Source organism: Bufo bufo, chromosome 5 (genome assembly GCF_905171765.1).
Source record: "Bufo bufo chromosome 5, aBufBuf1.1, whole genome shotgun sequence".
Taxonomy (NCBI): Eukaryota; Metazoa; Chordata; class Amphibia; order Anura; family Bufonidae; genus Bufo; species Bufo bufo.
In genome coordinates, this window is record NC_053393.1 from 530,466,637 (window position 1) to 530,494,590 (window position 27,954).

The 27,954-nt window shown below is 45.5% G+C and overlaps 1 protein-coding gene across 2 annotated transcripts in view; it reads left to right on the plus strand.

The window, feature by feature from the left end:
- The first annotated feature begins 16,411 nt into the window (after nt 1-16,411).
- The window catches only part of PPP1R9A (protein phosphatase 1 regulatory subunit 9A), a 257,522-nt gene continuing 245,979 nt past the window's right edge, over nt 16,412-27,954 (plus strand). Inside the window, exons 1-2 of one of the 2 annotated variants that reach the window (XM_040431213.1) lie at nt 16,412-16,628; nt 23,763-25,288. In XM_040431213.1, the coding sequence (XP_040287147.1) occupies nt 23,912-25,288 (1,377 nt within the window). In that variant the 5' untranslated portion in view covers nt 16,412-16,628; nt 23,763-23,911. The remainder of the gene's footprint in view (nt 16,629-23,762; nt 25,289-27,954) is intronic. The other variant, XM_040431212.1, reaches the window with a different exon arrangement.

Below are 27,954 nucleotides of genomic sequence, written 5' to 3' on the forward strand. Positions count from 1 at the left end.
GGTTTTGCCATAAGAAGATGTAAAAGTGCTTTCCCCGCTGCCCTATTAAAAGGCTCTCAGAGGCTACTTTTGAGTAGTGCACCTCTTGGTGAGAGATCGCTGACTTGTAGACGTGCCTCTAGTTGACAGACTCGGAGAGAGGGCGCATCATTGGACTGAGGGCACACACAACTGGCGAACAGGCTCTGGGCGGCCTAGGTAGACCACCAGTAGAGAGGATTGTTTGATCAGCCGACAAGCACGAGCAGCTCCCACGGTTTCTTTCTCCACCATCCAGACACAGGTAGCCCCTTCATTACACACCCTTACCTCTGCCCTGGATCATTTTTAGGTGCTTCGCTGAAGGAAATTTGATGTCACAGCACCAATAACGTGTCCCATCACTGACAGCCAGCCACCGTCCTCTTTGTTTGCACTGGTGTTGACGAGAAGTCTGGACTGCTACGGGCTGGAACCATATTGTTTTTAGTAATCAATCCAGATTCTGTTTGGGATCTCATGACGGTTGTGGGGAGAGCTTCAATCCTGCCTTTACTGTGGAGGACACACTGCCCCAACTGCTGGTGTGATGATCTGCGGAGCCATGGCTTACGACAGTCGGTCACCCCTAGTAGTGATACGAGGGACACTAACAGCTCAGCGATACGTGCAGGACATCCTGACGCCACATGTGTTGCCATTCAGGTAAAATTGATTCGTTACCACGAAGCATGAGGAAATTCGGCTTTGCAGCTAATCGAATTTTCCTTGAAGTTTGTTCGAAGTTCACTTTGTGGACTTCGATTCGCTCAACACTAATTGTAATCTCTTCCATTTATCCTCATTTCATTCACACATAGAAGGTTTCATTCCATTCCATAAACTCCTTCTTGGTGCATTAATTCTTTTGTCTTTGAGTGTATATACTGTATAGTATCAGATACTGTATATTGTTAGCACGGAACAGTAACACCAAAAGAGTAAGGCTACTTTCACACTGGCGTTTTGGCTTTCCGTTTGTTAGATCCGTTCAGGGCTCTGACAAGCGCTCCAAAACGGATCAGTTTGCATTCTAATGCATTCTGGATGGAAAAGGATCCGCTCAGAATGCATCCGTTTAGTCTCCGTTCCGCTTTGGAGACGGACACCAAAACGCTGCCTGCAGCTGAGCCAAACGGATCCGTCCTGACACATAATGTAAGTCAATGGGGACGGATCCGTTTTCACTGACACAATCTGGCACAATAGAAAACGGATCCGTCCTCCATTGACTTTCAATGGTGTTCAAGACGGATCCGTCTTGGCTATGTTAAAGATAATACAAACGGATCCGTTCTGAAGGGATGCAGACGGCTGCATTATCTGAACGGATCCGTCCATGACGGATCAGCACAAAACGCGAGTGTGAAAGTAGCCTAAGGGTACTTTCACACTTGCGGCAGAGGATTCCGGCAGGCAGCCGGAATTGCCTGTCGGATCCGGCAATCCGGACGCAAACTGATGGCATTTGTCAGACGGGTGCGGATCGGTCTAACAATTGCATTGAAATACGGGATCCGTCTTTCCGGTGTCATCTGGAAAAACTGACCAGGTATTATTTTTTTTTGCATTTTTAAAGGTCTGCGTAAGCCGGATCCGTTTTGCCGGAACACTTAATGCCTTATCATTAATGAAAATGAATGCAGGATCCAGAATTCCAGCAAGTATTTTTGGCCGGAGAGAAAACTGCAGCATGCTGCGGTATTTTCTCCGGCCAGAAAACGTAAGAGGGACTGAACTGATGCATCCTGAACAGAATCCTCCTCATTCAGAATGCATTAGGATAAAACTGATCAGTTTTTTTCCGGTATTGAGCCCCTAGGATGGAACTCAATGCCGGAAAACAAAAACGTGAGTGTGAAAGTAGCCTAAGAAACACATAGGGGGAATTTATCAAAGGTCGTTTTTTTTTAATGCCAGTCTTCATATCCACGGCACCCAAGGATGTGCATAATTTATGATGAGGCACAGGAGTTGTTATAAATCAGGCGCATCCTCTGGCAATCTGTGCGCCTAAACTGAAATCTATGCCAGAGAGGAGCTGGCACAGATTTCAGTTATCATTAAGCCAGAAAACTGGCAATCGGAGGATCGCATGCTCAATTCCCCTTAGGCCTCATGCACACGAATGTATTTTCATTCCATGTCCTTTACGTTTTTCTTGCGGACCGTATACGGAACCATTCATTTCAATGGGTCCGCAAAAAAGAAAGAAAGATACTCCGTGTGCATTCCGTTTCCGTATTCCCGTATTTCCGTTCCGCCAAAAAATAGAACATGTCCTATTATTGTCCGCATTACGGACAAGGATAGTACTGTTCTATTAGGGACCAGCTGTTCTGTTCCGCAAAATACGGAATGCACACGGACCGCAAAATACATATGGTCGTGTGCATGAGGCCTTAAAGAAATAAAAATGACAGCAAAGAAAAATGTTAAAAAGTTTAAAAACTTTGAAAACAAAAACGTAAATTCAAACATCCCTTTCCCAATTCTACATATAAAAATAAAAAATAGACATTATAGGTATCGCTGCATCCGAAAATGTCCAAACTGTATATTAAAATATTTATCATGTGCAGTGAACTCTATAACAGAAATAAAAATGGGAGATTTGCAGTTTTTTGGGTCACTGTGCCCTACAAAAATATTGCATAATAAGTTAAAAAAAATCACATGTACCCCAAAATGGTATAAATAAAAACTACAGTTTGACTGTAAAAAACAAGCCTCGCACAGCTCTGTAGATGTATGTAAATATAAAAAAAAGTTATGGATGTCAGAATATGACGATGCAAAAATAAAAAAAAATTGTAAAGTAGTAAAACATAATAAAAACAATATAATATCACTATTATCGTATTGACCACAGAACAAGGTTGTCGTTTTTAGCGAACGCTGTAAAAACAAACTGAAAAAACAATGGCAGAATTTAAAAAGAAATTCTAATTTCACCCCAAAAAGATTTCCAAGTATGACACCATTAAAAAATACAAGTTGTCCCACAAAGAACATAAGGCCTCACATGGATACATAAATGGAAAAGTAAAAAAGCTATGGCTAATTCTCTCCTCTTGCCTCATTTGTATGTACTGTATATAGTTGTCTGTATGTGTCACACTGGGGCACATTTACTAAAGGATTTTTGACTATTTTAGATGCAAGTCCCCTTTTTTAACTGGCCGGGCGACAATATTTAATTGCACGGACGATTTTACGCCTTGTCCGCCAGTTAAGCATGGGGGGAGCGGGGCGGTGGCGTAGATGCTGGAGGTAAACTAATAATAACATAATGACCCCCACTAACATAATACTGCCACTAACATAATACTGCCACTAACATGCTGACTACATAGCTGAGGTGATCAATGATTACCAATTGTACTGATGATACTACAGATTCTTCCTACAGACGGAAATCTGTGTCATTGCCTCACTCATAGAAGAGGTATGCATTCTTCCAGTTCCTCACTGTTTTCAAGATTGGGGTTGTCTCACTTCAGCAAGTGTCACTTATCATGTAGAGAAAGTTAATACAAGGCACTTACTAATGTCTTGTGATTGTCCATATTGCTTCCTTTGCTGGCTGGATACATTTTTCCATCACATTATACACTGCTCGTTTCCATGGTTACGACCGCCCTGCAATCCATCAGTGGTGGTCGTGCTTGCACAATATAGGTGGCTGGGATAGTGGGAGTACGCATAAACTGGTACTTTTTCCTATAGTGCACAAGCACAACCACGGCTGCTGGATTGCAGGGTGGTCATAACTATAGATGAGCCATAACTTTTTTTTTCTCCATTCACATAGCTGTATGAGGGTTTATTTTTTGCGGGACAAGTTGTATTTTAATGCCACCATTTAATATGGCATACAATGTAGTGGGAAGCAGGAAAGAAATTCCAAATGGGGTGGAAATGGAAAGAAAAGCACAATTCCTCCACCGTTTTATGTGTTTTGTTCCCACGGCGTTCCGTATGTGACAAAATTGACCTGTGCCCTTCATTCTCTAGGTCAATATGATTACAACAATACCACATATGTATATACTGTATTTATTTTTGTCTACCGTAAATAGTGTAAAAGTAAAAAATAATTTTACATCACCATATTCTGACCCCCATAACTTTTTTTTATAGTGGTATCTACTGAGCTGTGTGGGGGCTCATTTTTTGTGGGACAATCTGTAGTTTTTATTGATACCATTATGGAGTGTGTGTGACTTTTTGATCACATTTTATTAATTTTTTGGGGGTATGAGAAGTGATGATAAAATGCCAAATTGCCCATTTTGACCCTTTTTTCCGTGGCCATTCGCCATATTGGGAATATATTTTAATATTTTGATAGTACGGGCATTTTTGGTCGCGGTGATACCCATGAAGTTTATCTTTTTTGTTATTTATGTATTTATTTTTTTATTCAACAGAAAGGGGGTGATTTAAACTTTTATATTTCTATTTATTTTTTTTATATTTTTTAACTGTGATGGACCATGTGATGAGCGCACTGACGTCATCAAAGGTCCTTTAGCCAGGTCCTGAAGAAAGTAGAAAGAAGAGGAGATCCGCTGCGCGATCAAGTGGATGGGGTGAGTTAAATTCGTTTATTATTTTTAACCCCTCAATGGACATTTTACTAAGCATTCTGTATTCAGAATGCTATTATTTTTCCTTCTAACTATGTTATAAGGGAAAATAATAAAATCTACACAACACCGATCCCAAACCCGAACTTCTGTGAAGAAGTCCGGGTTCGGGTCTGGGTACCAAACATGCCAATTTTTCTCACGCGCGTGCAAAACGCATTAAAACGCTTTGCACTCGCGCAGAAAAATCGCATCTTGTCTGGCCCTCACACGCGACGCCCGTGTGAAAGAGGCCATAGAAGTGAATGGGGCTTCAGTGAAAAACGCATTGCATCTGCAAGCAAGTGCGGGTGCGATGCGTTTTTCACTGATGGTTGCTAAGAGATGTTGTTTGTAAACCTTCAGTTTTTTATCACGCGCGTGAAAAAACGCATCAAAACGCATTGAACCCGCGCGGAAAAAACTGAACAACTAAAGGCAAATGCAGACAAAACTGACTGAACTTGATTGCAAAATGATGCGACCTAATCCGTCACGCTTGTGTGAAAGGGGCCTAATGCTGTATGGACACGGATCTCCGAACAGCATTAGGGTCCATTCACACGTCCGTTGTTTCTTTCCTGATCTGTTCCGTTTTTTGGGGAACAGATCTGGACCAATTCTGTACCCATTCATTTTCAATGGGTCCTGAAAAAAAATCAGACATTGAGCTGTCCGATTCTTTTCAGGACCCATTGAAATTGAATGGGTACAGAACTGGTCCAGATCTGTTCCGCAAAAAAACGGAACAGATCAGGAAAGAAACAAAGGACGTGTGAATGGACACTTAAAAAGATGTTTTGAGCGAAGTGACTTCGGAACTAGGATCTGAAGCTCGCTTCGCGCATCCTTAGTCGTAACCATGGAAACGAGCAGTGTATAATGTGATGGAAAAATTTATCTAGCCAGCAAAGAAGACAATATAGAAAATCCCAATACATTAGTAAGTGGCTTGTATTAACTTTATCTGCATGATAAATGCCATTGGCTGAAGTGACACAACCCCTTTTAGGTTTTCTTAAAATGAATAAAAAATAAAAATAAAAACTTTCAGTGACCCAGTGGATCACTGCTAAAAAGGTAAATGTTGTGATTTATGGCCTAGGCACTCTTATATGCTCCTTTTGCTTGTGTATTGTATCCCTAATGGTTATGTATGGGCAATGCAGAGGCAGCTTTCTAGAGCAGGTGCCTGGGTGTTGGGCTAGTCCCGCCACCTGGTCTATCTACCAGAACTAGAGACAATGAGGGAGATTTATCAAAACTGGTGTAAAGTAGCTGCCCTTGATGTTGGGTGATTCCACCTTTTATTTTTCAGAGCTCCTTTGGAAGATGAAATGTGGAATCTGATTGGTTGTAATGGGCAACTAAGCTAGCTGCCCTAAGATGTGTATGTGTGTAGGCCTAAGGAGAAACCTGGTTCAGGGAATCTTCACCCCTGAGATTGAAATCTGCCAGGAAAAGCAACTGAACTGAGAGACTATCCCTGAGAGCCTGACCAATGTCGTGCCTGGACATACAGTAAGGTAGTGCACGTTTATGGCAAAAGACTTTACTGCTGTAGAAACTGTATATTGCTTCGCCATTCACTACACTTTCAGATGAACTGCACCCCGCAGACTGAGAATTGTAGAAATGGTTAATGAGAACGGATTTGCATGTCTGGGATTATTTAGTGGAAGACTGCAAAGTATGTTTAGAGTGAGAGACTCAGGGAAGATTACTACCACCGTCATTGCTGCTGTTTATACACAGCTATTAGGAAAAGCCTACTCTGAGTTTATTGCTGCTGTATGTACTGCAACTCTTTATTTATTGTAACCAAACAGGCCTGATCTATTGACTCCACCATTATCTGCCAACTCCTACCTACACCTGCTGTTCTGCCTCGCACCCTGCCAATCACCCAGGATCATGGCTCGTTGTGGTTATAGTTCAGTTATCAAAGCTGTGTCTTGTAGCTAGATGTATGAAGGTTTCTACTGAATGACAGCAAGCAGAGATCTTGAAATCTGTGAGGAACTTATACAGGAAAAAAATATATATACAGTATATAAAGAGCATTGAAAAAGTATTCATACCCCGTGAACTTTTCCACATTCTTTCAAGTGACACCCACAAACTTAAATGTATTTAACTGGGATTTTATGTGATAGACGTGAAGTGAAAAGAATAAAAATCTGAAAAGTGTGGTTTGCATTTGTGTTTAGTCCCCTGTACTCTCATACCCCTAAATAAAATCCAGTGTGACCAATTGCCTTCACAAGTCACGTAATTAGTAAATAGAGTCCACCTGTGTGTAATTTATTATCAGTATAACTACAGCTGTTCTGTGAAGGTCTCAGAGGTTTGTTAGGGTACTTTCACACTAGCATTTTTCTTTTCCGGAGCTGAGTTCCGTCTTAGGCCTCTTTCACACTTGCGTTGTCCGGATCCGGCGTGTACTCCACTTGCCGGAATTACACTCCGGATCCGGAAAAACGCAAGTGTACTGAAAGCATTTGAAGACGGAACCGTCTTCAAAATGCTTTCAGTGTTACTATGGCACCCAGGACGCTATTAAAGTCCTGGTTGCCATAGTAGTAGTGGGGAGCGGTATACTTACAGTCCGTGCGGCTCCCGGGGCGCTCCAGAATGACGTCAGAGCGCCCCATGCGCATGGATGACGTGTCCAATGCGATCACATGATCCATGCGCTTGGGGCGCCCTGACGTCACTCTGGAGCACCCGGGGAGCCGCACGGACGGTAAGTACACTGCTCCCCCGCTCCCCACTACACTTTACCATGGCTGCCAGGACTTTAGCGTCCCGGCAGCCATGGTAACCATTCAGAAAAAGCTAAATGTCGGCTCCGGCAATGCGCTGAAACGACGTTTAGCTTAAGGCCGGATCCGGATCAATGCCTTTCAATGGGCATTAATTCCGGATCCGGCCTTGCGGCAAGTGTTCCGGATTTTTGTCCGGAGCAAAAAGCGCAGCATGCTGCAGTATTTTCTCCGGCCAAAAAACGTTCCGTTCCGGAACTGAAGACATCCTGATGCATCCTGAACGGATTTCACTCCATTCAGAATGCATTGGGATAATCCTGATCAGGATTCTTCCGGCATAGAGCCCCGACGACGGAACTCTATGCCGGAAGAAAAGAACAACGCAAGTGTGAAAGAGCCCTTAGGGGCTCAAATCCGGAAAAGAACTGATCAGTTTTATCCTAATGCATTCTGAATGGAGAGTAATCCGTTCAGGATGCATCAGGATGTCTTCAGTCCAGTCTTTTTGACTGATCAGGCTTTTCAGAAAACCATAGCATGTTGTATTTTTACCTCCGGCCAAAAATCCTGAACACTTTGACTGAACGCCGGATCCGGTCTTTTTCCCATTGACTTGCATTAACGCCGGATCCGGCGCTGTGTGTTCAGTCAAACCGGATCCGGCTTTTGCATGTTAAACCCGAAAAATGTGAAAAGGAAGTCAAAGTCCATAAATGGCGGATCCGTTTTTTCCAATGCATTTTTTCATTGTGATCAAAATCCTGATCAGGATTCAAATGTAATCCGTTTCCACACGTTTTTCCGGATCCGGCGGGCAGTTCCGGTGTCGGAATTGAACGCCGGATTTAAACAACGCTAGTGTGAAAGTAGCCTTAGAGAACATTAGTGATCGAACAGCATCATTAAAACCAAGGAACACACGAGACAGGTCAGGGATAAAGTTGTGCACAAGTGTAAAGCGGATTAGGATCAATCCATCATCCAAAAATGGAAGGAGTATGGCACAACTGCAAACCTACCAAGACATGGCCGTCCACCTAAACTGACCGCCCAGGCAAGGAGAGCACAAATTAGAGAATCAGCCAAGAGGCCCATGGTCAGTCTGGAGGAGCTGCAACGATCCACAGCTCAGGTGGGAGAATCTGTCCACAGGACAACTATTAGTCATGTTTGTACACAAATCTGGCATTTATTGAAGAGTGGCAAGAAGAAAGCTATTTTTGACAGCAAGCCATTTGCATTTTGCCACAAGCCATGTAGGGGACACAAAAAATATGTGGAATAAGGTGCTCTGGTCAGATGAAACCAAAGTTGAAAACGCTGTGTGGAGGAAAACTAACACTACACATCACCCTGAACACACCATCCCCACAGTGACACATGGTGGTGTCAGCATCATGTTGTGGGGAGGGTTTTCTTCAGCAGGTATAGGGGAGCCGATAAATACAGGGCAATCCTGGAGGAAAACCTGGTAGAGGCCTTGTGACCTCCCTGGAATTGACGTAACCTCTTGGCTTCAGACTTTGGATTGTGTTTTGACTTCGTTATCGGATTGCTCCCTGTGTACCTGCGTAACCTCCTGGCTTTGACTCTGTTACGGTACTTCTGTTATCTTCTTAGGCCCCTGCACATATGTAAGTGAGGGACTGCCACCAAGTTGTACGCCGTTGGTTGGACGGGCCATGCAAGTAGGCAGGGACAGAGGTCGGGTGGAGTTTAGGGCTGCACTTATCCTTACCCTCTGTCGTGACAGATTCACAAGCCTTACCTTTACCATGGACCCTATGCAAGTCCTCACGGACCAGGTACATAGTCTCGCCCAAATGGTGCAGGATTTGGCGGAGAGGCTGCAGCAGCAGGAATTGCACCAGGCCCCACCTGTAGTGGCCTCCTCCGCTCAAAATCATGAACCTCATGTCAAACTGCCTGACCGTTTTTCAGGGGATAAGAAGTATTTCCTGACATTTAAAGAAAGCTGCAAGCTTTATTTTCGTTTACATCCACATTCTTCGGGTTCCGAACAGTAAAGGGTAGGCATTATCATCTCTTTGCTGCAGGGAGATCCACAAGAATGGGCCTACTCCCTCCCCGTGGACTCCCCCTGCATAACTACTGTTGAAGCATTTTTTTCAGGCCCTAGGGGTACTCTACGATGAACCCGATAGGTCGACGGTGGCAGAGTCCCAGTTAAAGTCGCTTTGTCAGGGGGACAGACCTGTTAAGGAGTACTGCACCCAATTGCGGAGATGGTGCGTTTCCTCTGGCTGGAATGACCCAGCACTTAGGTGTCAATTCAGAACTGGACTCTCCGATGAAATTAAGGACATGTTGGTCTGTTATCCCATCCCTGACACTTTAGAACAGACTATGACCATAGCTGTCAGACTAGATCGACGTATTAGGGAAAGACGGGAAAGAACTTCTGACTTTTCCACAGGTAGTGGTCAAACCGGACTCTTCACCCTTGAGGGTCAAGTTGGAAAGTAACCCAGAAGAACCCATGCAACTTGGGATGACCAGGAGGGATCTTAGACGTCAAAAGGGTGCCTGTTTCTATTCCAGAGAATCTGATCACTGGGTACGCCTTTGCCCCAAAATTCCTCCCTCCAAGAGATGCTCCAGGCCTGATGATCAGAAGGATAAGGTACTCCCAGAGGTAGTAAAAGAAAAAGTATTGTTGCCGGTGATTCTTTCTTTGGGCATGTGTAAAGGGTCTGGGAAGGCGTTCATTGATTCTTGGTCCGCCTCTAATTTTATCAACTATAATTTTGCCTTGTCATTGGGATTACCTATTTTGTCTCTTCCCAAGCCTATACACATTATAGCTATTGATTCCACTTCTTTGGTGGGTGGTACTGTGGAATATTGTACGCCTGAGGTAACCTTGACGGTGGGGGTAAGTTATATGGAGAGTTGTTTCTTTTTGATATTAAAAAATGTACCTGTGGAAGTAGTTTTGGGCATGCCCTGACTTCAAATTCATAATCCAATTATCAACTCGTCCACGGGTGAATTAAAGAAATAGAGACAAAAGTGTGAGTCATGCTGTTTACCGGTTATTCAGGCTGGAATCGCTTCTGAATCGAATAACCTGTCCCCTTACATCAGTGACTTCGGTGATGTGTTTTCCAAGTCTGATGCCGAGTTCCTTCCCCCTCATAGACCGTATGATTGTGCTATCAAACTTATTCCAAGATCCAAGTACCCTAAGGGTCGTATTTATAATCTATCTGGCCCTGAATGGAGGTCTATGACGGACTATCTGAAGGAAAGTTTACAAAAAGGTCATATTAGACCTTCGGTTTCCCCTATGGGGGCAGGATATCAATACACTTTGCCGTTGATTCCAGAGCTGTTTAATCAGGTCCTTGGAGCCCAATGGTTCACTAAACTCGACCTCAGGGGAGCATATAATCTCATTCGTATCAAGGAGGGGGATGAGTGGAAAACTGTTTCAATACCCCTGAGTGGCATTATGAATATCTAGTGATGCCATTTGGTTTAGGCAATGCCCCAGCGATTTTCCAGAATTTTGTCAATTATATTTTCAGGCAATTTATTGAAAAATTCTTGATAGTTTATCTAGACGATATTTTGATTTATTCACCCGATTGGGATTCTCATGTTAGCCACACTAGACAGGTACTAGAGGTTCTTTGAGAAAACCAACTATTTGCTAAAGGTGAAAAATGTATATTTGGGGTACAGGAAATTTTGTTTTTGGGGTATGTTCTCACTCCCCAATCCTTTAAGATGGATCCAGGGAAGGTGCAGGCGATTCTGGAATGGGTGAGGCCCTCCTCTCTAAAAGCGTTAAGTTTTTTGGGTTTTTCCAATTACTACTGGAAATTTATTTTAAAAATTTTGGTTGTCGTTAAGCCTCTCACGGACCTAACTAGAAAGTGAGCGGATTTAGTGAATTGGTCTCCCACAGCCACTAAGGCTTTTGAAACACTCAAGAGATGTTTTGTTAACGCTCCTATTTTGGTCCAACCTGACCAAGAGAAGCCTTTTGTGGTCGACGCCTCCGAGGATGGGGTAGGAGCGGTACTCTCCAAGGAGTCAAGTAGGCAGGGACAGAGGTGGGGTGAAGTTTAGGGCTGCACTTATTCCTACCCTCTGTTGTGACAGGAAGGGTTTAGATCCAGGCATATTCATGTGTTAGAATGGCCCAGTCACAGACCAGACCTAAATCCCATTGAGAATCTGTGGCAAGACTTGGAAATTACTCTTCACAGACGTTCTCCATCCAATCTGACTGAGCGCGAGCTATTTTACAAGGAAGAATGGGCAAAAATGTCATCCTCTAGATGTGCAAAGCTGGTAGAGACATACCCCAAAAGACCTGCAGCTGTAATTGCGTCAAAAGGCGGTCCTACAAAGTACTGACTCAGGGGGGCTGAATACAAATGCACGGCACACTTACTAGATTTTTATTTAGTAAAAGTCTAGAAAACCATGTATCATTTTCTTTCCACCTCACACATACTTGCACTTTGTGTTGGTCTATCACATCAAATCCCAATAAAATACATTTAAAGAGGACCTTTCACCGATCCTGACACTGTGAACTAAGTATACAGACATGTAGAGCGGCGCCCAGGGATCTCACTGCACTTACTATTATCCCTGAGCGCCGCTCCGTTCTCCCGTTATGTCCTCCGGTATGTTCGGGGACTTGGTTATAGTAGGCGGAGACTTAGGGGACTGGGTTATAGTAGGCGGGTTCTGCTGGGGGCTGTGAGCTCTGCATTGCGATTGGCCAGCGCTACAGCCTAGGAGAAGGAGATGCCTAGCAGAACCCGCCTACTATAACCAAGTCCCCGAACATACCGGAGGACATAACGAGGGAACGGAGCGGCGCCCAGGGATAATAGTAAGTCCAGTGAGATCCCTGGGTGCCGCTCTACATGTCTGTATACTTAGTTCACAATGTCAGGATCGGTGAAAGGTCCTCTTTAAGTTTGTGGGTGTAATGGGAAAAAATGTGGAAAAGTTCAAGGGGTATGAATACTTTTTCAAGGCACTGTATATAGATATATCTGGAAACTTGCATTCACAGTGGATTTCTCACCGCTATATTTATAGGGGTATCAGCACCAGAAATGAACATGCTGCAGACTAACAAAATAAATACATTTCTATGCGGATGAGATTTGTTCAAAACTCCACCAAATTCTTGGTGCTATAATCTGCGCAAATATGCAGGTTAAGTCCACAGCATTTCCCTCCTGCATTGGCTTTGGGGAATGTTGACACCTTCAGGATTTGCTGAGGACCAGAGGAAAAAAAAAAATATTAAAAATAAAAAGGATGCTACATGGGACAGGCCCAAGTGGATCTGACACAACCAGTGGGCTGCCCAGCTCCGCTCCACGACATGTGCCACAGATCCTCCTGTAAATACATGTCAGAATCGCCATAGGAAATCTGAGTCGTGGGTAGTTACCCTTCAGTCGTGGGTAGTTACCCTTCAGTATGGGGGTGTCACGTGAGTGGTGCCCGGTAAGATCTTTGTAATATGGCAATGTATGGAATGCAGAACTTGTTTTTTTCCTGTTCTGCAGAACAGCCATGCAGAAGTTTTTGGGCACCTTATTACACCTCTGGATCCACGAGTGTCCAATATTGGCAATGCAGATATTCCTTCCTTCTCACTTTTGCTGTGATTGTTTCCGTTTTGCATGCAGTTTGGTTTGTATCTGAACATCTGGTCATATATTGACCACATCTCCACCTCACTCTTCTCTGAACGCTGTCACCATGAAGTCACTTGAAGCTCTTTGGCCCCAATGCAAAATCTCTACCAGGGCCCCCATCTGCCATTTGTAACACTGGGGTCGACTTATGTGGTTGAGGGACTTTTGTCCCTGGGCTTCCTCTGCACCCCGATAGATACACCCCAATGTCACCTCATGGCCCCCTTAGGTGCATGGCTTTGCTCACCACCACCTTCCTTTAGCCCCATTGCTTTCATATTACAGAAAGCTGCTCCTCGTTTATTACCAGTCCTTTCTCTTCCACATCGTTATTGTTCTCGTTCCTCTTTACCTCATTGCTCGTCTCATCACTGTCTTCCCTGTACCCCAGAACCAAGCTCTAATAAACCTGCACCCCATTATCACCTCCCAGCTGCTCTCTACCCTGCACCCCATCACCTCACCACCCCTCTCTATGCTGTACCTCTTCACCTCCTCTCTATCCTGTACCTCTTCACCTCCTCTCTATCCTGTACCTCTTCCCCTCACCTCTCTATCCTGTACCTCTTCCCCTCACCTCTATCCTGTACCTCTTCCCCTCACCTCTCTGTCCTGTACCTCTTCCCCTCACCTCTATCTTGTTCCTCTACCCCTCACCTCTCTGTCCTGTACCTCTTCCCCTCACCTCTCTATCCTGTACCTCTTCCCCTCACCTCTCTATCCTGTACCTCTTCCCCTCACCTCTCTATCCTGTACCTCTTCCCCTCACCTCTCTATCCTGTACCTCTTCTCCTTCCCTTTCTATCCTGTACCTCTCTGTCCTGTACCTCTTCCCCTCACCTCTATCCTGTACCTCTTCTCCTCACCTCTCTATCCTGTACCTCTTCCCCTCACCTCTCTGTCCTGTACCTCTTCCCCTCACCTCTCTGTCCTGTACCTGAACCCCTAATCTCTCTGTCCTGTACCTCTTCCCCTCCCCTCTATGTCCTGTACCTCTTCCCCTCACCTCTCTATCCTGTACCTCTTCCCCTCCCCTCTATGTCCTGTACCTCTTCCCCTCACCTCTCTGTCCTGTACCTCTTCCCCTCACCTCTCTGTCCTGTACCTCTTCCCCTCACCTCTCTATCCTGTACCTCTTCCCCTCCCCTCTATGTCCTGTACCTCTTCCCCTCACCTCTCTGTACTGTACCCCTTCCCCTCACCTCTATCCTGTACCTCTTCTCCTCACCTCTCTATCCTGTACCTCTTCCCCTCCCCTCTATGTCCTGTACCTCTTCCCCTCACCTCTATCCTGTACCTCTTCTCCTCACCTCTCTATCCTGTACCTCTTCCCCTCCCCTCTATGTCCTGTACCTCTTCCCCTCACCTCTCTGTCCTGTACCTCTTCCCCTCACCTCTCTGTCCTGTACCTCTTCCCCTCACCTCTCTATCCTGTACCTCTTCCCCTCACCTCTCTGTCCTGTACCTCTTCCCCTCACCTCTCTGTACTGTACCTCTTCCCCTCACCTCTCTGTCCTGTACCTCTTCCCCTCACCTCTCTGTCCTGTACCTCTTCCCCTCACCTCTCTGTCCTGTACCTCTTCCCCTCACCTCTCTGTCCTGTACCTCTTCCCCTCCCCTCTATGTCCTGTACCTCTTCCCCTCCCCTCTATGTCCTGTACCTCTTCCCCTCACCTTTCTATTCTGTACCTGAACCCCTAATCTCTCTGTCCTGTACCTCTTCCCCTCACCTCTCTGTCCTGTACCTCTTCCCCTCACCTCTCTGTACTGTACCCCTTCCCCTCACCTCTCTGTCCTGTACCTCTTCCTCTCGCCTCTCTGTCCTGTACCTCTTCCCCTCACCTCTCTGTCCTGTACCTCTTCCCCTCACCTCTCTATACTGTACCCCTTCTCCTCACCTCTCTGTCCTGTACCTCTTCCCCTCACCTCTCTGTCCTGTACCTCTTCCCCTCACCTCTCTGTACTGTACCCCTTCCCCTCACCTCTCTGTCCTGTACCTCTTCTCCTCACCTCTCTGTCCTGTACCTCTTCTCCTCACCTCTCTGTCCTGTACCTCTTCCCCTCACCTCTCTGTCCTGTACCTCTTCCCCTCACCTCTCTGTCCTGTACCTCTTCTCCTCACCTCTCTGTCCTGTACCTCTTCCCCTCACCTCTCTGTCCTGTACCTCTTCCCCTCACCTCTCTGTCCTGTACCTCTTCCCCTCACCTCTCTGTCCTGTACCTCTTCCCCTCACCTCTCTGTTCTGTACCTCTTCCCCTCACCTCTCTGTCCTGTACCTCTTCCCCTCACCTCTCTATCCTGTACCTCTTCCCCTCATCTCTCTGTCCTGTACCTCTTCCCCTCACCTCTCTGTCCTGTACCTCTTCCCCTCACCTCTCTGTCCTGTACCTCTTCTCCTCACCTCTCTGTCCTGTACCTCTTCCCCTCACCTCTCTGTCCTGTACCTCTTCCCCTCACCTCTCCCCCTGACCTCTCTGTCCTGTACCTCTTCCCCTCACCTCTCTGTCCTGTACCTCTTCCCCTCACCTCTCTGTCCTGTACCTCTTCCCCTCACCTCTCTGTCCTGTACCTCTTCCCCTCACCTCTCTGTCCTGTACCTCTTCCCCTCACCTCTCTATCCTGTACCTCGGCTCCTCACCTCTCTGCCCTGTACCTCGGCTCCTCACCTCTCTGTACCTCTTCCCCTCACCTCTCTGTCCTGTACCTCTTCCCCTCACCTCTCTGTCCTGTACCTCTTCCCCTCACCTCTCTGTCCTGTACCTCTTCCCCTCACCTCTCTGTCCTGTACCTCTTCCCCTCACCTCTCTGTCCTGTACCTCTTCCCCTCACCTCTCTGTCCTGTACCTCTTCCCCTCACCTCTCTATCCTGTACCTCTTCCCCTCACTTCTCTGTCCTGTACCTCTTCCCCTCACCTCTCTGAACTGTACCTCTTCCCCTCACCTCTCTGTCCTGTACCTCTTCCCCTCACCTCTCTGTCCTGTACCTCTTCCCCTCACCTCTCTGTCCTGTACCTCTTCCCCTCACCTCTCTGTCCTGTACCTCGGCTCCTCACCTCCTCTGTAACCTGTACCTCTTCACCTCTCTATCCCCCATGTCTGACCCCCGCAGTACTGAGCACCCAGCCTGTCTCTGTAGCTCCCCTAGTCCTCAGCACATGGCTGCTGCTGAGCTCCATGTCCTTCATTTCTATTCTGTACGTGTGCGGCGGCAGCAGCACCGTCGTACTGTAATCACACACGCTGCGATGGTAGACTCCACACCCCCTGCAGCTGGCGGGAATGGTCTCTCCCGAGCAGAACGCCGTGCACAAGCGGAGCGCTAGAGCTGGTAGTGCTGACACTGATGGCACGGTGAGCGCTGCTCCCGCATCCCGGGCCGTGCGTGACACACGAGGCAGCGGCTGGGAGATGGGGCAGTGGAGGAGCTGCAGCACTGAGTCATGAGGAGCAGGAGGAGGAGGGAGCCGCTGTGCACACATCCAGCGCCCTGCTGCTGCAGCAGCTCCGCAAGGTAACCGCACTGGGGGCAGTGCCATGGTCACACACAGGAGGTAGTGCGGCACACAGATTATTACACGGGAGGAATTGGGGCTTCTCCTCACAATAGGCATTGTTCATGTGTCAGCAGTGTGACCTGTACATGTGAGGAGCAGTGCACACAGCGCGGCTCTGGGCTGCAACATGGACATGTCCTCTGTGTGCGCCGGGAGAATGGACGAGACGCACAGCAACACATACATGTAACACAGCTATACACATACATGTACATACAGCTATACACATACATGTACATACAGCTATACACATACATGTAACACAGCTATACACATACATGTACATACAGCTATACACATACATGTACATACAGCTATACACATACATGTACATACAGCTATACACATACATGTACGTACAGCTATACACATACATGTACATACAGCTATACACATACATGTACGTACAGCTATACACATACATGTACATACAGCTATACACATACATGTACATACAGCTATACACATACATGTACATACAGCTATACACATACATGTACATACAGCTATACACATACATGTACGTACAGCTATACACATACATGTACGTACAGCTATACACATGCATGTACACACAGCTATACACATACATGTATGTACAGCTATACACATACATGTACGTACAGCTATACACATACATGTACATACAGCTATACACATACATGTACATACAGCTATACACATACATGTACGTACAGCTATACACATACATGTACGTACAGCTATACACATGCATGTACACACAGCTATACACATACATGTACGTACAGCTATACACATACATGTACGTACAGCTATACACATACATGTACGTACAGCTATACACATACATGTACGTACAGCTATACACATACATGTACGTACAGCTATACACATACATGTACGTACAGCTATACACATACATACAGCTATACACATACATACAGCTATACACATACATGTACATGTACATACAGCTATACACATACATACAGCTATACACATACATGTACACACAGCTATACACATACATGTACACACAGCTATACACATACATGTACATACAGCTATACACATACATGTACATACAGCTATACACATACATGTACATACAGCTATACACATACATGTACATACAGCTATACACATACATGTACATACAGCTATACACATACATGTACATACAGCTATACACATACATGTACACACAGCTATACACATACATGTACACACAGCTATACACATACATGTACATACAGCTATACACATACATGTACATACAGCTATACACATACATGTACATACAGCTATACACATACATGTACATACAGCTATACACATACATGTACATACAGCTATACACATACATGTACATACAGCTATACACATACATGTACATACAGCTATACACATACATGTACATACAGCTATACACATGCATGTACATACAGCTATACACATACATGTACATACAGCTATACACATACATGTACATACAGCTATACACATACAGACATATACATATATAGCTATGTACATATACATACACAGGCAGCTATATATTTATATACATGTGTATATAGATACACAGCTATACATGTATACACACATTTATATATATATGCATGTATACAGTATATACATACATAGATAAAATCACATGTATATACATGCACAGTACACACAATCATATATAAAGTATAATATGTAAAATATAGATATCCAATCATACATGCAGATATATATATATAATCACTGTTCATACACACATGTACAGGTATATACACATGTGTACACAGACATAGTCTATATATATATATATAGTTATAAACACGTATATACCTGCTGAAACAGACACGTACTGTACATATATACAGCTGTACACACGTGTATTCACACAGACATATATGAAGTACATACAGCTCCATATATTCAGCTATAATACCAGATTACTCCTGTACGTACAGCTGTCATATATACTGTCCACATACATCGGTGTACATACCTACATATATACATACAGACATGTACACGGATGTACATATTGTAATAGACCGCTATGAGCTATCTGTATCTCCTGTGCAGTGTGTACGGTATATATGTATCCTCCTCTATGACATCACACATATCTCCACACTCTCTGTATACCATGCAGCGCCGTCTTCCATCATGGCAGAGCCTAGAGACAGACATTAACCCTTTACCTATTGACCGGCTGCTTTTCCCCCATCCCGTCATTAGTTGTTTTGCTCCTGCAGGTGGAGCAGGATTTGTGCAGCGCTGCCTGAGCTCGGCAGAGGGACGCAGCGAGGTCCATGGCTGGGACCCGTGACATTTTCTCAGCTCTGTGTGTTTCCTCTCGTCGTCCAGTTATCGATTCAGGAATTCCATAGTCCCGGGACACAAACAATAGGCGCCATTAAGTGACGGGAACGGCAATCAAAGTTTTTTCTTTGTTCAGGGCCGGACTGTCCAGGACTGCAGACTGATGCTGCCATTGTTTGCATCATGTGTGCAGCACTTCATGGGCTTCACATATGCTGGCGCCGGGGCCCCAGTGTCAGGCAGGGCCGTATTTCGCCTTTGGGGCGAACGCAGTCCTTCAGCTCTTCATTAAAACCCTTAGGCCCCTTTCACACGGGCGAGTATTCCGCGCGGATGCAATGCGTGAGGTGAACCCATTGCACCCGCACTGAATCCCGACCCATTCATTTCTATGGGGCTGTGCACATGAGCGGTGATTTTCACGCATCACTTGTGCGTCGCGTGAAAATCGCAGCATGCTCTATTTTGTGCGTTTTTCACGTAACGCAGGCCCCATAGAAATGAATGGGGTTGTGTGAAAATCGCAAGCAAGTGCGGATGCAGTGCGATTTTCACGCACTGTTGCTAGGAGACGATCGGGATGGAGACCCGATCATTATTATTTTCCCTTATAACATGGTTATAAGGGAAAATAATAGCATTCTGAATACAGAATGCATAGTACAATAGCGCTGGAGGGGTTAATTATTATTTTTTTAACTCACCTTAATCCACTTGATCGCGCAGCCGGCATCTCTTCTGTCTTCTTTCTTTGCTGTGTACAGGAACAGGACCTGTGGTGACGTCACTCCGGTCATCACATGGTTCGTCACATGATCTTTTACCATGGTGATGGATCATGTGATGACCGGAGTGACGTCACCACAGGTCCTGTTCCTGCACACAGCAAAGAAAGAAGACAGAAGAGATGCCGGCTGCGCGATCAAGTGGATTAAGGTGAGTTAAATTATTTTTTTATTTTTTTTAACCCCTCTAGCGCTATTGTACTATGCATTCTGTATTCAGAATGCTATTATTTTCCCTTATAACCATGTTATAAGGGAAAATAATACAATCTACAGAACACCGATCCCAAGCCCGAACTTCTGTGAAGAAGTCCGGGTTTGGGTACCAAACATGGCGATTTTTCTCACGCGCGTGCAAAACGCATTACAATGTTTTGCACTCGCGCGGAAAAATCATGCATGTTCCCGCAACACACCCGCACATTTTCCCGCAACGCCCGTGTGAAAGAGGCCTTAGTATTGAAGGAGACAGTCACTTGTAGTGAAGCTTCCAGAAGAGCCGCCCGGCATGGTGTAAAGCAATATGACACCCCAAAAACGCACATAGCAGAGGCCGGCATGCATAGTGGCTGCCCTAAAGAGGAGCTCTAACCTCTCCTGCCATGTCTGTTTTAGTAACTACACACATTCCCCGTGTAATAACAGTTCTGGAGCAGCTGTTCTTATGACTCTATATTGTGCCGTCCCTCTATTATTCCTTTTAGAAATTCTGAATGAATTGACAGCAGTTTGTAATAAAGGTCCAGGTGAGTATTGCCAATCGAGGGTGTGTCCTTGACACTGTCCAATCAGTGCTGCCAGTGTCAGATTGTGCAGGGACACCCCCCCCCCCACCCACCCAACCAGCGGACCTTCATTGCAAACTGTCAATGCATTCAAAACTTCTAACAAGAATAATAGAGGAATGGCACAACATAGAGTCATAGGAATAGATGCTCCAGAAATGTTATTACATGGGGAATGCAATTAGTTACTAAAACAGACCTGTCAGGAGAGGGGACGGGTCCTCTTCAAGGGGGAGGTTGGATTGGGATAACCCCTTGTGAAATCCTGGACCAACCATTGAAAACGTGAGACCGCCCTTTGAGATCAGTGGGATGTCGTGCGCAACGTTCATCAGGCCCCCCCCCCCCCCCCAAAAAAAGGATAAGCTGTTCGTTAGGTGAGAGCCCTGTAAAATGAGTGCACTTAAAGGGGGTGTACAACAGTGCACATGCAGGGCCTTCTGCATAGAATCCGACATGAAGGGGATTGGTTGACCATAGCAGCCAATCAGAATACAGCACATGTGATCTGGTTGCTTCCAATAGACAGCTATGAATACAGCAGCAGCTGGGTGAAATGTGGCCCCCTCGAGGGCTCGCATCTTCTGTCCGGAGTTGCGGAGTTTAAGAGGAGGCATTGTGCGGAGCACTATTTTTCCCTGCTGGCCCCATTACAAGACAGTGGGGCCCCCTAGTATTCACTGTGTGGTGAATGTTGCTATTTTGTGACTGCCTGTGCAGATGTGCATAGGGGATTGTAAACTAGAGGGACGGATGTCTGAAAATGGCCTTTGTTGCCCCTAGCAACCAATCACAGCCCAGCTTTCATTTCTCAAGAGCACTATAAAAATTGAAAGCTGTGCTGTGATTGGTTGCTATGGGCAATCAAGGTAGATTTTCTTTCAATATACCCATCTTTGCTGCCCATAGCAACCAATCACAGCCCAGGTTTCATTCCTTAAGAGCACTGTAAGAAATGAAAGCTGTTCTGTGATTGGTTGCTATGGGCAATCAAGGTAGATTTTCTTTTAATATACCCATCTTTGCTGTCCCTAGCAACCAATCGCAGCCCAGCTTTCATTCCTTAAGGGCACTGTAAGGAATGAAAGCTGCTCTGTTATTGGCTGCTTTACCCGACGGACTGTCCCCTAAATCTCTCCCATGTACAAGGAGTGTTGGGACCCTATGTGACCCGTAAGGGGCCTCCTTGGTTGAGATACCTGGAATATGTCCCGAGAATACCAGTCAGTGATGAATGCACCTCATCCATAACGCTACCTGTATGGCGGGAGCCTATTTTTGGTAAATAACTCCTCTCTCCTGCACTATAGTTCATGAGGGCATATATTGGGAAACCCATCCTTGCACAGTATATACTGTATCTATATGTGCCCTGCTATTGAAGGCAGACGTATAGGAAACAATGGACGTCTTTTAAAAGCCCCCCCCCCCCCCCCCTTTAGCTTCGCGTCAATAAAGCTTGTATATAGAGTAAATGGAACCGTTCAGGGACATGAGGGCCAAGACAGGAACTCAATAGGTCAGGCAGCGCGCCCGTGCATGGGACGTGTTCATTTAAGTGTTCTGCAGTAGCAGGGCTGAACATGTATGACGCAGGACAGTTTGGGAGATGCAGTAGTGCTGGGCTTGTGAGATGCAGCAGAGCTGAAGTTGTACGATGCAGCAAGACAGAAGAGTAGGTGAGATGCAGCAGAGCTGAAGTTGTGAGATGCAGTAAAGATATAGTGTTGGGATTGTGAGATGCAGCAGGGTGGAGTCTGCATTTTGCAGTAGACCTGAGTTTACAAGAGAACGCAGAAGTGAGTTTGTAAGGGCTCATGCACACGAACGTTTATTGCGTTCCGTATACGGGCCGTATTTTGATTCCGTATACGGAACCATTCATTTCAATGGGTCCGTAAAAAAAACTGAATTTACTCCGTATGCATTCTATTTCCGTTTTTCCATTCCGTTGAAAGATAGAACATGTCCTGTTATTACCCGCAAATCATGTTCCGTGGCTCCATTCAAGTCAATGAATCCGCCCAAAAAATTGAACACATACGGAAATGCATCCGTATGTCTTCCGTATCCGTTCCGTTTTTGCGGAACCATCTATTGAAAATTTTATGCCCAGCCCAATTTTTTCTATGTAATTACTGTATATGCCATACGGAAAAACGAAACGGAAACACAACGGAAATGAAAAAAACGGAACAACGGATCAGTTTAAAACAGACCGCAAAACACAAAAAAAACATACGGTCGTGTGAAGGAGGCCTTAAGCAGCAACGATGAGTTTGTGAGGACTCTGAGGAGCATTAGATCTGACCTTGTGAGATGCAGCAGAGCAGAGATACAGCAGAGCTGAGCTTGTGAGGTGCAGCAGAGCAGAGATACAGCAGAGCTGAGCTTGTGAGGTGCAGCAGAGCAGAGATACAGCAGAGCTGAGCTTGTGAGGTGCAGCAGAGCAGAGATACAGCAGAGCTGAGCTTGTGAGGTGCAGCAGAGCAGAGATGCAGCAGAGCTGAGCTTGTGAGATGTTGCGGAGTGGCGCTTATGAGATGCTGGCCTGTATGTAAGGGCTCATGCACACAAACCTATTTTCTTTTCCGTGTCCATTCCGTGTTTTTTTTTTTTGGCGGACCGTATACGGAACAATTCATTTCAATGGGTCCGCAAAACAAAAAACAAGTTACTCCGTGTGCATTCTTTTTCCGTATGTCTGTTCCGCAAAAGATTAGAACATGTCCTATTATTGTCTGCATTACAGACAAGGATAGGACTGTTCTATTAGGGACCTTCTGTTCCGTTTTTTTTTGCAGACCGCGAAATACATGCGGTCGTGTGCATGAGCCCTTTGGGAGATACTGCTGAGCTAGGTTTGCGAAACAAAACAGGGCTGAGTTTGGTAGATGCAGTAGGGCTCAGTTTGTCTTTTGGTTCAGCCATTCATGACGTCATGATTATCTCTGAGGGAAAGAAGAGCACTGAGTTCAGGGCTCGGCTACTTTGAGCTTTGTTATATACTTTATGGTGGAGCCTCAGTGCGGAGCTTCTGCCGGGGCAGCCGTGCCCTTCCACCTGCTTTAACAAGGTAATATGTGATTTATCAGGTTTGTCTCCACTTCCCTTCACTGAAAACCACAAATGTGCTGTAGTTAATGAAATAAGTAGAAGAGAACGCAGTACTAATGACGATAAGCCTGTCTCATAAAATTTCTTGTCTCTGTTGCAGCTTGTCTTGAAGATTTTCCTGGGGTTTGATTGAAAGAGAGACATGTAACAACAGCGATATTTCCACTGCAACCCCCACGAAATCCGTGTGACTGGAGAACTCTGAGGAACGCGTCTTAGTCATCATGCACATTGTGCTGCTCTGCTGAAATGAACATGATGAAAACAGAAGCCTCAGGAGAGCGTTCGAACCTGAGGAGCGCCTCACCCCACAGGAATGCCTACAGGACGGAGTTTCAGGCCATCAAAAGCACCTTCGACAAACCAAAAGCCGATGGGGAGGACAAACCGAAAGGTGAGAGCGATGTACCTCAGACCCAGCAGACGAGGGGACGGCGGTATGGGTCCAACGTCAACCGGATCAAAAACCTGTTCATGCAGATGGGCATGGAGCCCAACGAAAATAATGGCGTCCCAACAAGGAAGTCGAAAGCTACGCCATCGTCTCCTCAGAGGAGATCAAAGCCCAGAGAGCATTTGGAAAAGAAGGAAGTGACGGATGTAAAACACAAGACCACCATCTCGGAAAGGATCAGTCGCTTCGACACCTTGGACGGACCTTCTTACGCTAAGTTTACAGAAACCAGGAAGATGTTTGAACACAGCACTCAAGAGTCCGGGATGAGTGGCTGCTATAATTCCAGGAAGGATAGACGAGGATCTGGAGAACTTCTAGATGAGGGGCGTTCAAATAAGTCCAACAGGGGGAGCAGCGATTCTTTGGACAGCTTGAGTTCCAGGACGGAAGCTTTGTCCCCAACCGTGAGCCAACTTAGCGCTGTGTTTGAGAACAGTGACTCTCCGAGCCCGACTGCTATGGAGAAAAATGAAAACAGCGAAGGGTATTCGGTAATGGGACACTATCCGCTCAACATCACACCTGCTGTGGTGGAATTAGAAGGTTACGGGCAAAATAAAGACTCAAATTCTTGGTCTCCGTCGACGGAAACGGACACCGATACATGTGTGGAGAACACGCATCAAAGGAACGTGGCGGCATCACGAGAAGGCCTCGTCTCCCCCATAGAGTTCACAAGAGAAAAGAGCGTGGGCTGTAGCACCTCCAACGACGACATGCTGGCCAAGAACGGCGCCGCCGACGATGCGAGGCACATAGGGGAAAAAACAGAGCACGTAGCGCAACACAATGACCTGTCGGAAGAGTCCGTGAACGCTTTTGATAGGACTAAATCCGGGGAATCTCCAACATCCATGGAAAACGACGACAGCTTTTTGACCAGTCGTAACCACGGAGCTCCTACTTCTCTCAACGTCGGGACGAGTATGAGCGGTGACTTGAACTGTCTGTCTACTGTCCAGTCCTACGAACACTCCGACTATAACGTGTACAGAGTGCGCTCTCGGTTTAGCACGGACTGGGAGGAGACAGAACCCGGGGATGACGATGATAGCGACGAAAATAAGTCTTACGAGCCTGACATGGAACATTATGAGGTACCGGGATTGCCAGAAGAAGACGAAGTTCCCACTCAGAGGAAAATTAAATTTAGTAAAGCACCTATCAAAGTAAGACAGTTTTTTTTTTTTAAATTTATTTGTTAATGTATTGACAGTTGCGTTAGTGGATCAATGTATTGAATTTCTCCTTCTTACGTCAGTAAGTAAATTTCTGTGGTCAGTAAAAAGGTCCCCTGTGCCACGCATCTTCTTGGGTTTTGTCTGGTATTGCAAATCGGCTCTGAGCTGCTGTACCAGGCACAGCCTGAAAGAAGAGTGGATCTGTTTTTGGAAGGAAGATCAGACTTTTATCTAATCTTGAAGAAGTTTTCTGAACCTAGCCTTACAAGAGGGCATCAGTAGATCCATGCGGGTCCAAATCCACGCAGTGCCACCGATCGCAGGAACCTCCCCTAAATTGTTTACCAGGCACAATGCCATACTGTTGGTAGCAGCTTGCCAGGTTCTGCAGCTCAATCCAACTCCACTAAAGGGAGCCTGTCGTCAGGAAAGTCACCGGTAAGAGAGCATTCACATCACCGTTTAGCTTTCCGTTCTTCTGATCGGAGAGGGACTACTTTTCACATTTGCGCTTTCCCTTTCCGCTATTGAGATCCGTCATAGGATCTCAATAGCGGGGGGAAAAACGCTTCTGTTTTGTCCCCATTCATTGTCAATGGGAAAAAAAACTGAACTGAACGAAACGGAGTCACCAGAATGCATTCCGTTCTGTTTGGCTGCGTCCCCATAGCGGACAGAATAACGCAGCAAACAGCGTTTTTCTGTCCGCGATGTGGTGCGGAGCAAGACGGATCCGTCATGACACACAATGTAATGTACAAAATAAAATAAATAAATATTAAACTCACCTCATCCACTTGTTCGCGCAGCCCGGCTTCTCTTCTTTCTTCTTCTTTGAGGACCTGGGAGAAAAGGACCTTTGGTGACGTCACTGCGCTCAGCACATGGTCCATGGTGATGGATCATGTGATGGACCATGTGATGAGCGCAGTGACGTCACCAAAGGTCCTTTTCTCCCAGGTCCTCAAAGGAGAAGAAAGAAGAGAAGCCGGGCTGCGCGAACAAGTGGATGAGGTGAGTTTAATATATATATTTTATTTTTTAACCCCTCCATCCCTAACTTACTTAGCATTCTGTATTAAGAATGCTATTATTTTCCCTTATAACCATGTTATAAGGGAAAATAATAAAGATCGGGTCCCCATCCCGATCGTCTCCTAGCAACCATGCGTGAAAATCGCACCGAATCCGCACTTGCTTGCGGATGCTTGCGATTTTCACGCAGCCCCATTCACTTCTATGAGGCCTGCGTTGCGTGAAAAACGAACAATATAGAGCATGCTGCGATTTTCACGCAACGCACAAGTGATGCGTGAAAATCACCGCCCATGTGCACAGCCCCATAGAAATGAATGGGTCCGGATTCAGTGCGGGTGCAATGCGTTCACCTCACGCATTGCACCCGCGCGGAAAACTCGCCCGTGTGAAAGGGGCCTTAGAGTAAGTTATCCCCTAGCCACCTTGAAATGGACGGAGTGGCCGATTTGAAATGCGCGCCAACGCTCCATTCAATTATAAGGGGGCACCAGAGATAACCAACATAGTGAACCTCTTATAGACTGCAATGGTATTTCATTGCAGTCTGTGGGAGAAGCAATCAGATAATCACATGTTAATAAAAACTGATCAAAGAGTCATACATACCCCAAAATAGCATCAACAGAAACTACAGCTCAACTCACAAAAAATAGTTATAGGGGTCAGAATATGGAGATGAGAAGAAATATTTTTTTTTTTCAGTATTAAAACAAGAACAACTATCTATAGATGTGTGTGTGTGTGTGTGTGTGTGTATATATATGTATGTATGTATGTATGTGTATATATGTATATATATATATATATATATATATATATATATATATATATATATATATGAGACAAAAAAATCGGACTGCACTCCAAGCATCTCTTCAAGAAAGTTTAGTTTTTATTCACCCATAAGGTGGCAAAGCGACGTTTCGGCTCAAGCATGAGCCTTTCTCATGCTTGAGCCGAAACGTCGCTTTGCCACCTTATGGGTGAATAAAAACTAAACTTTCTTGAAGAGATGCTTGGAGTGCAGTCCGATTTTTTTGTCTTCTAAAGTGGGTAAGCACCTTTTACCATACTTGGACATTGCACCCGTCTATTTTTCCACACTATCCAGGGTGGTGCTGCCAGTGGTTTTTTTGCTATATATATATATATATATATATATATATATATATATATATATATATATATATACATCTATACATCACTTTTAGCTTTGGCTATGTGAATGAAAAAATAAAAAAGTTATGGCTTTGGGAAGGCAGGGAGTGGAAAACAAATAAGCAAAAACGGATAGTCATTCGGTCAGGAAGGGGTTATTGGAAGCGGTACCCGGCACAGCCGCTGCCAGAAGTAAGGCATTGTGCCTTGTGACTACTGAAGGGTACACAGTGCTCGGCGGGGCACCGCTCCCCCTGTAGTCAGCTGATCGAGGGGGGTGCCTCTAGTCAGACCCTCACCGATCTGATGTGTGGCCTCTCCTAAGGGTAGGTCCTCAGTATCGAAGTCCAGGAAATTACCTTAATTCAACCCCTTTTAAGGGTAAGGTTATTGCCTGAGGGTCACATTTCATGCTGTTGTGTTACAGATGCCACCATAGATCTATGGACCATACTGTG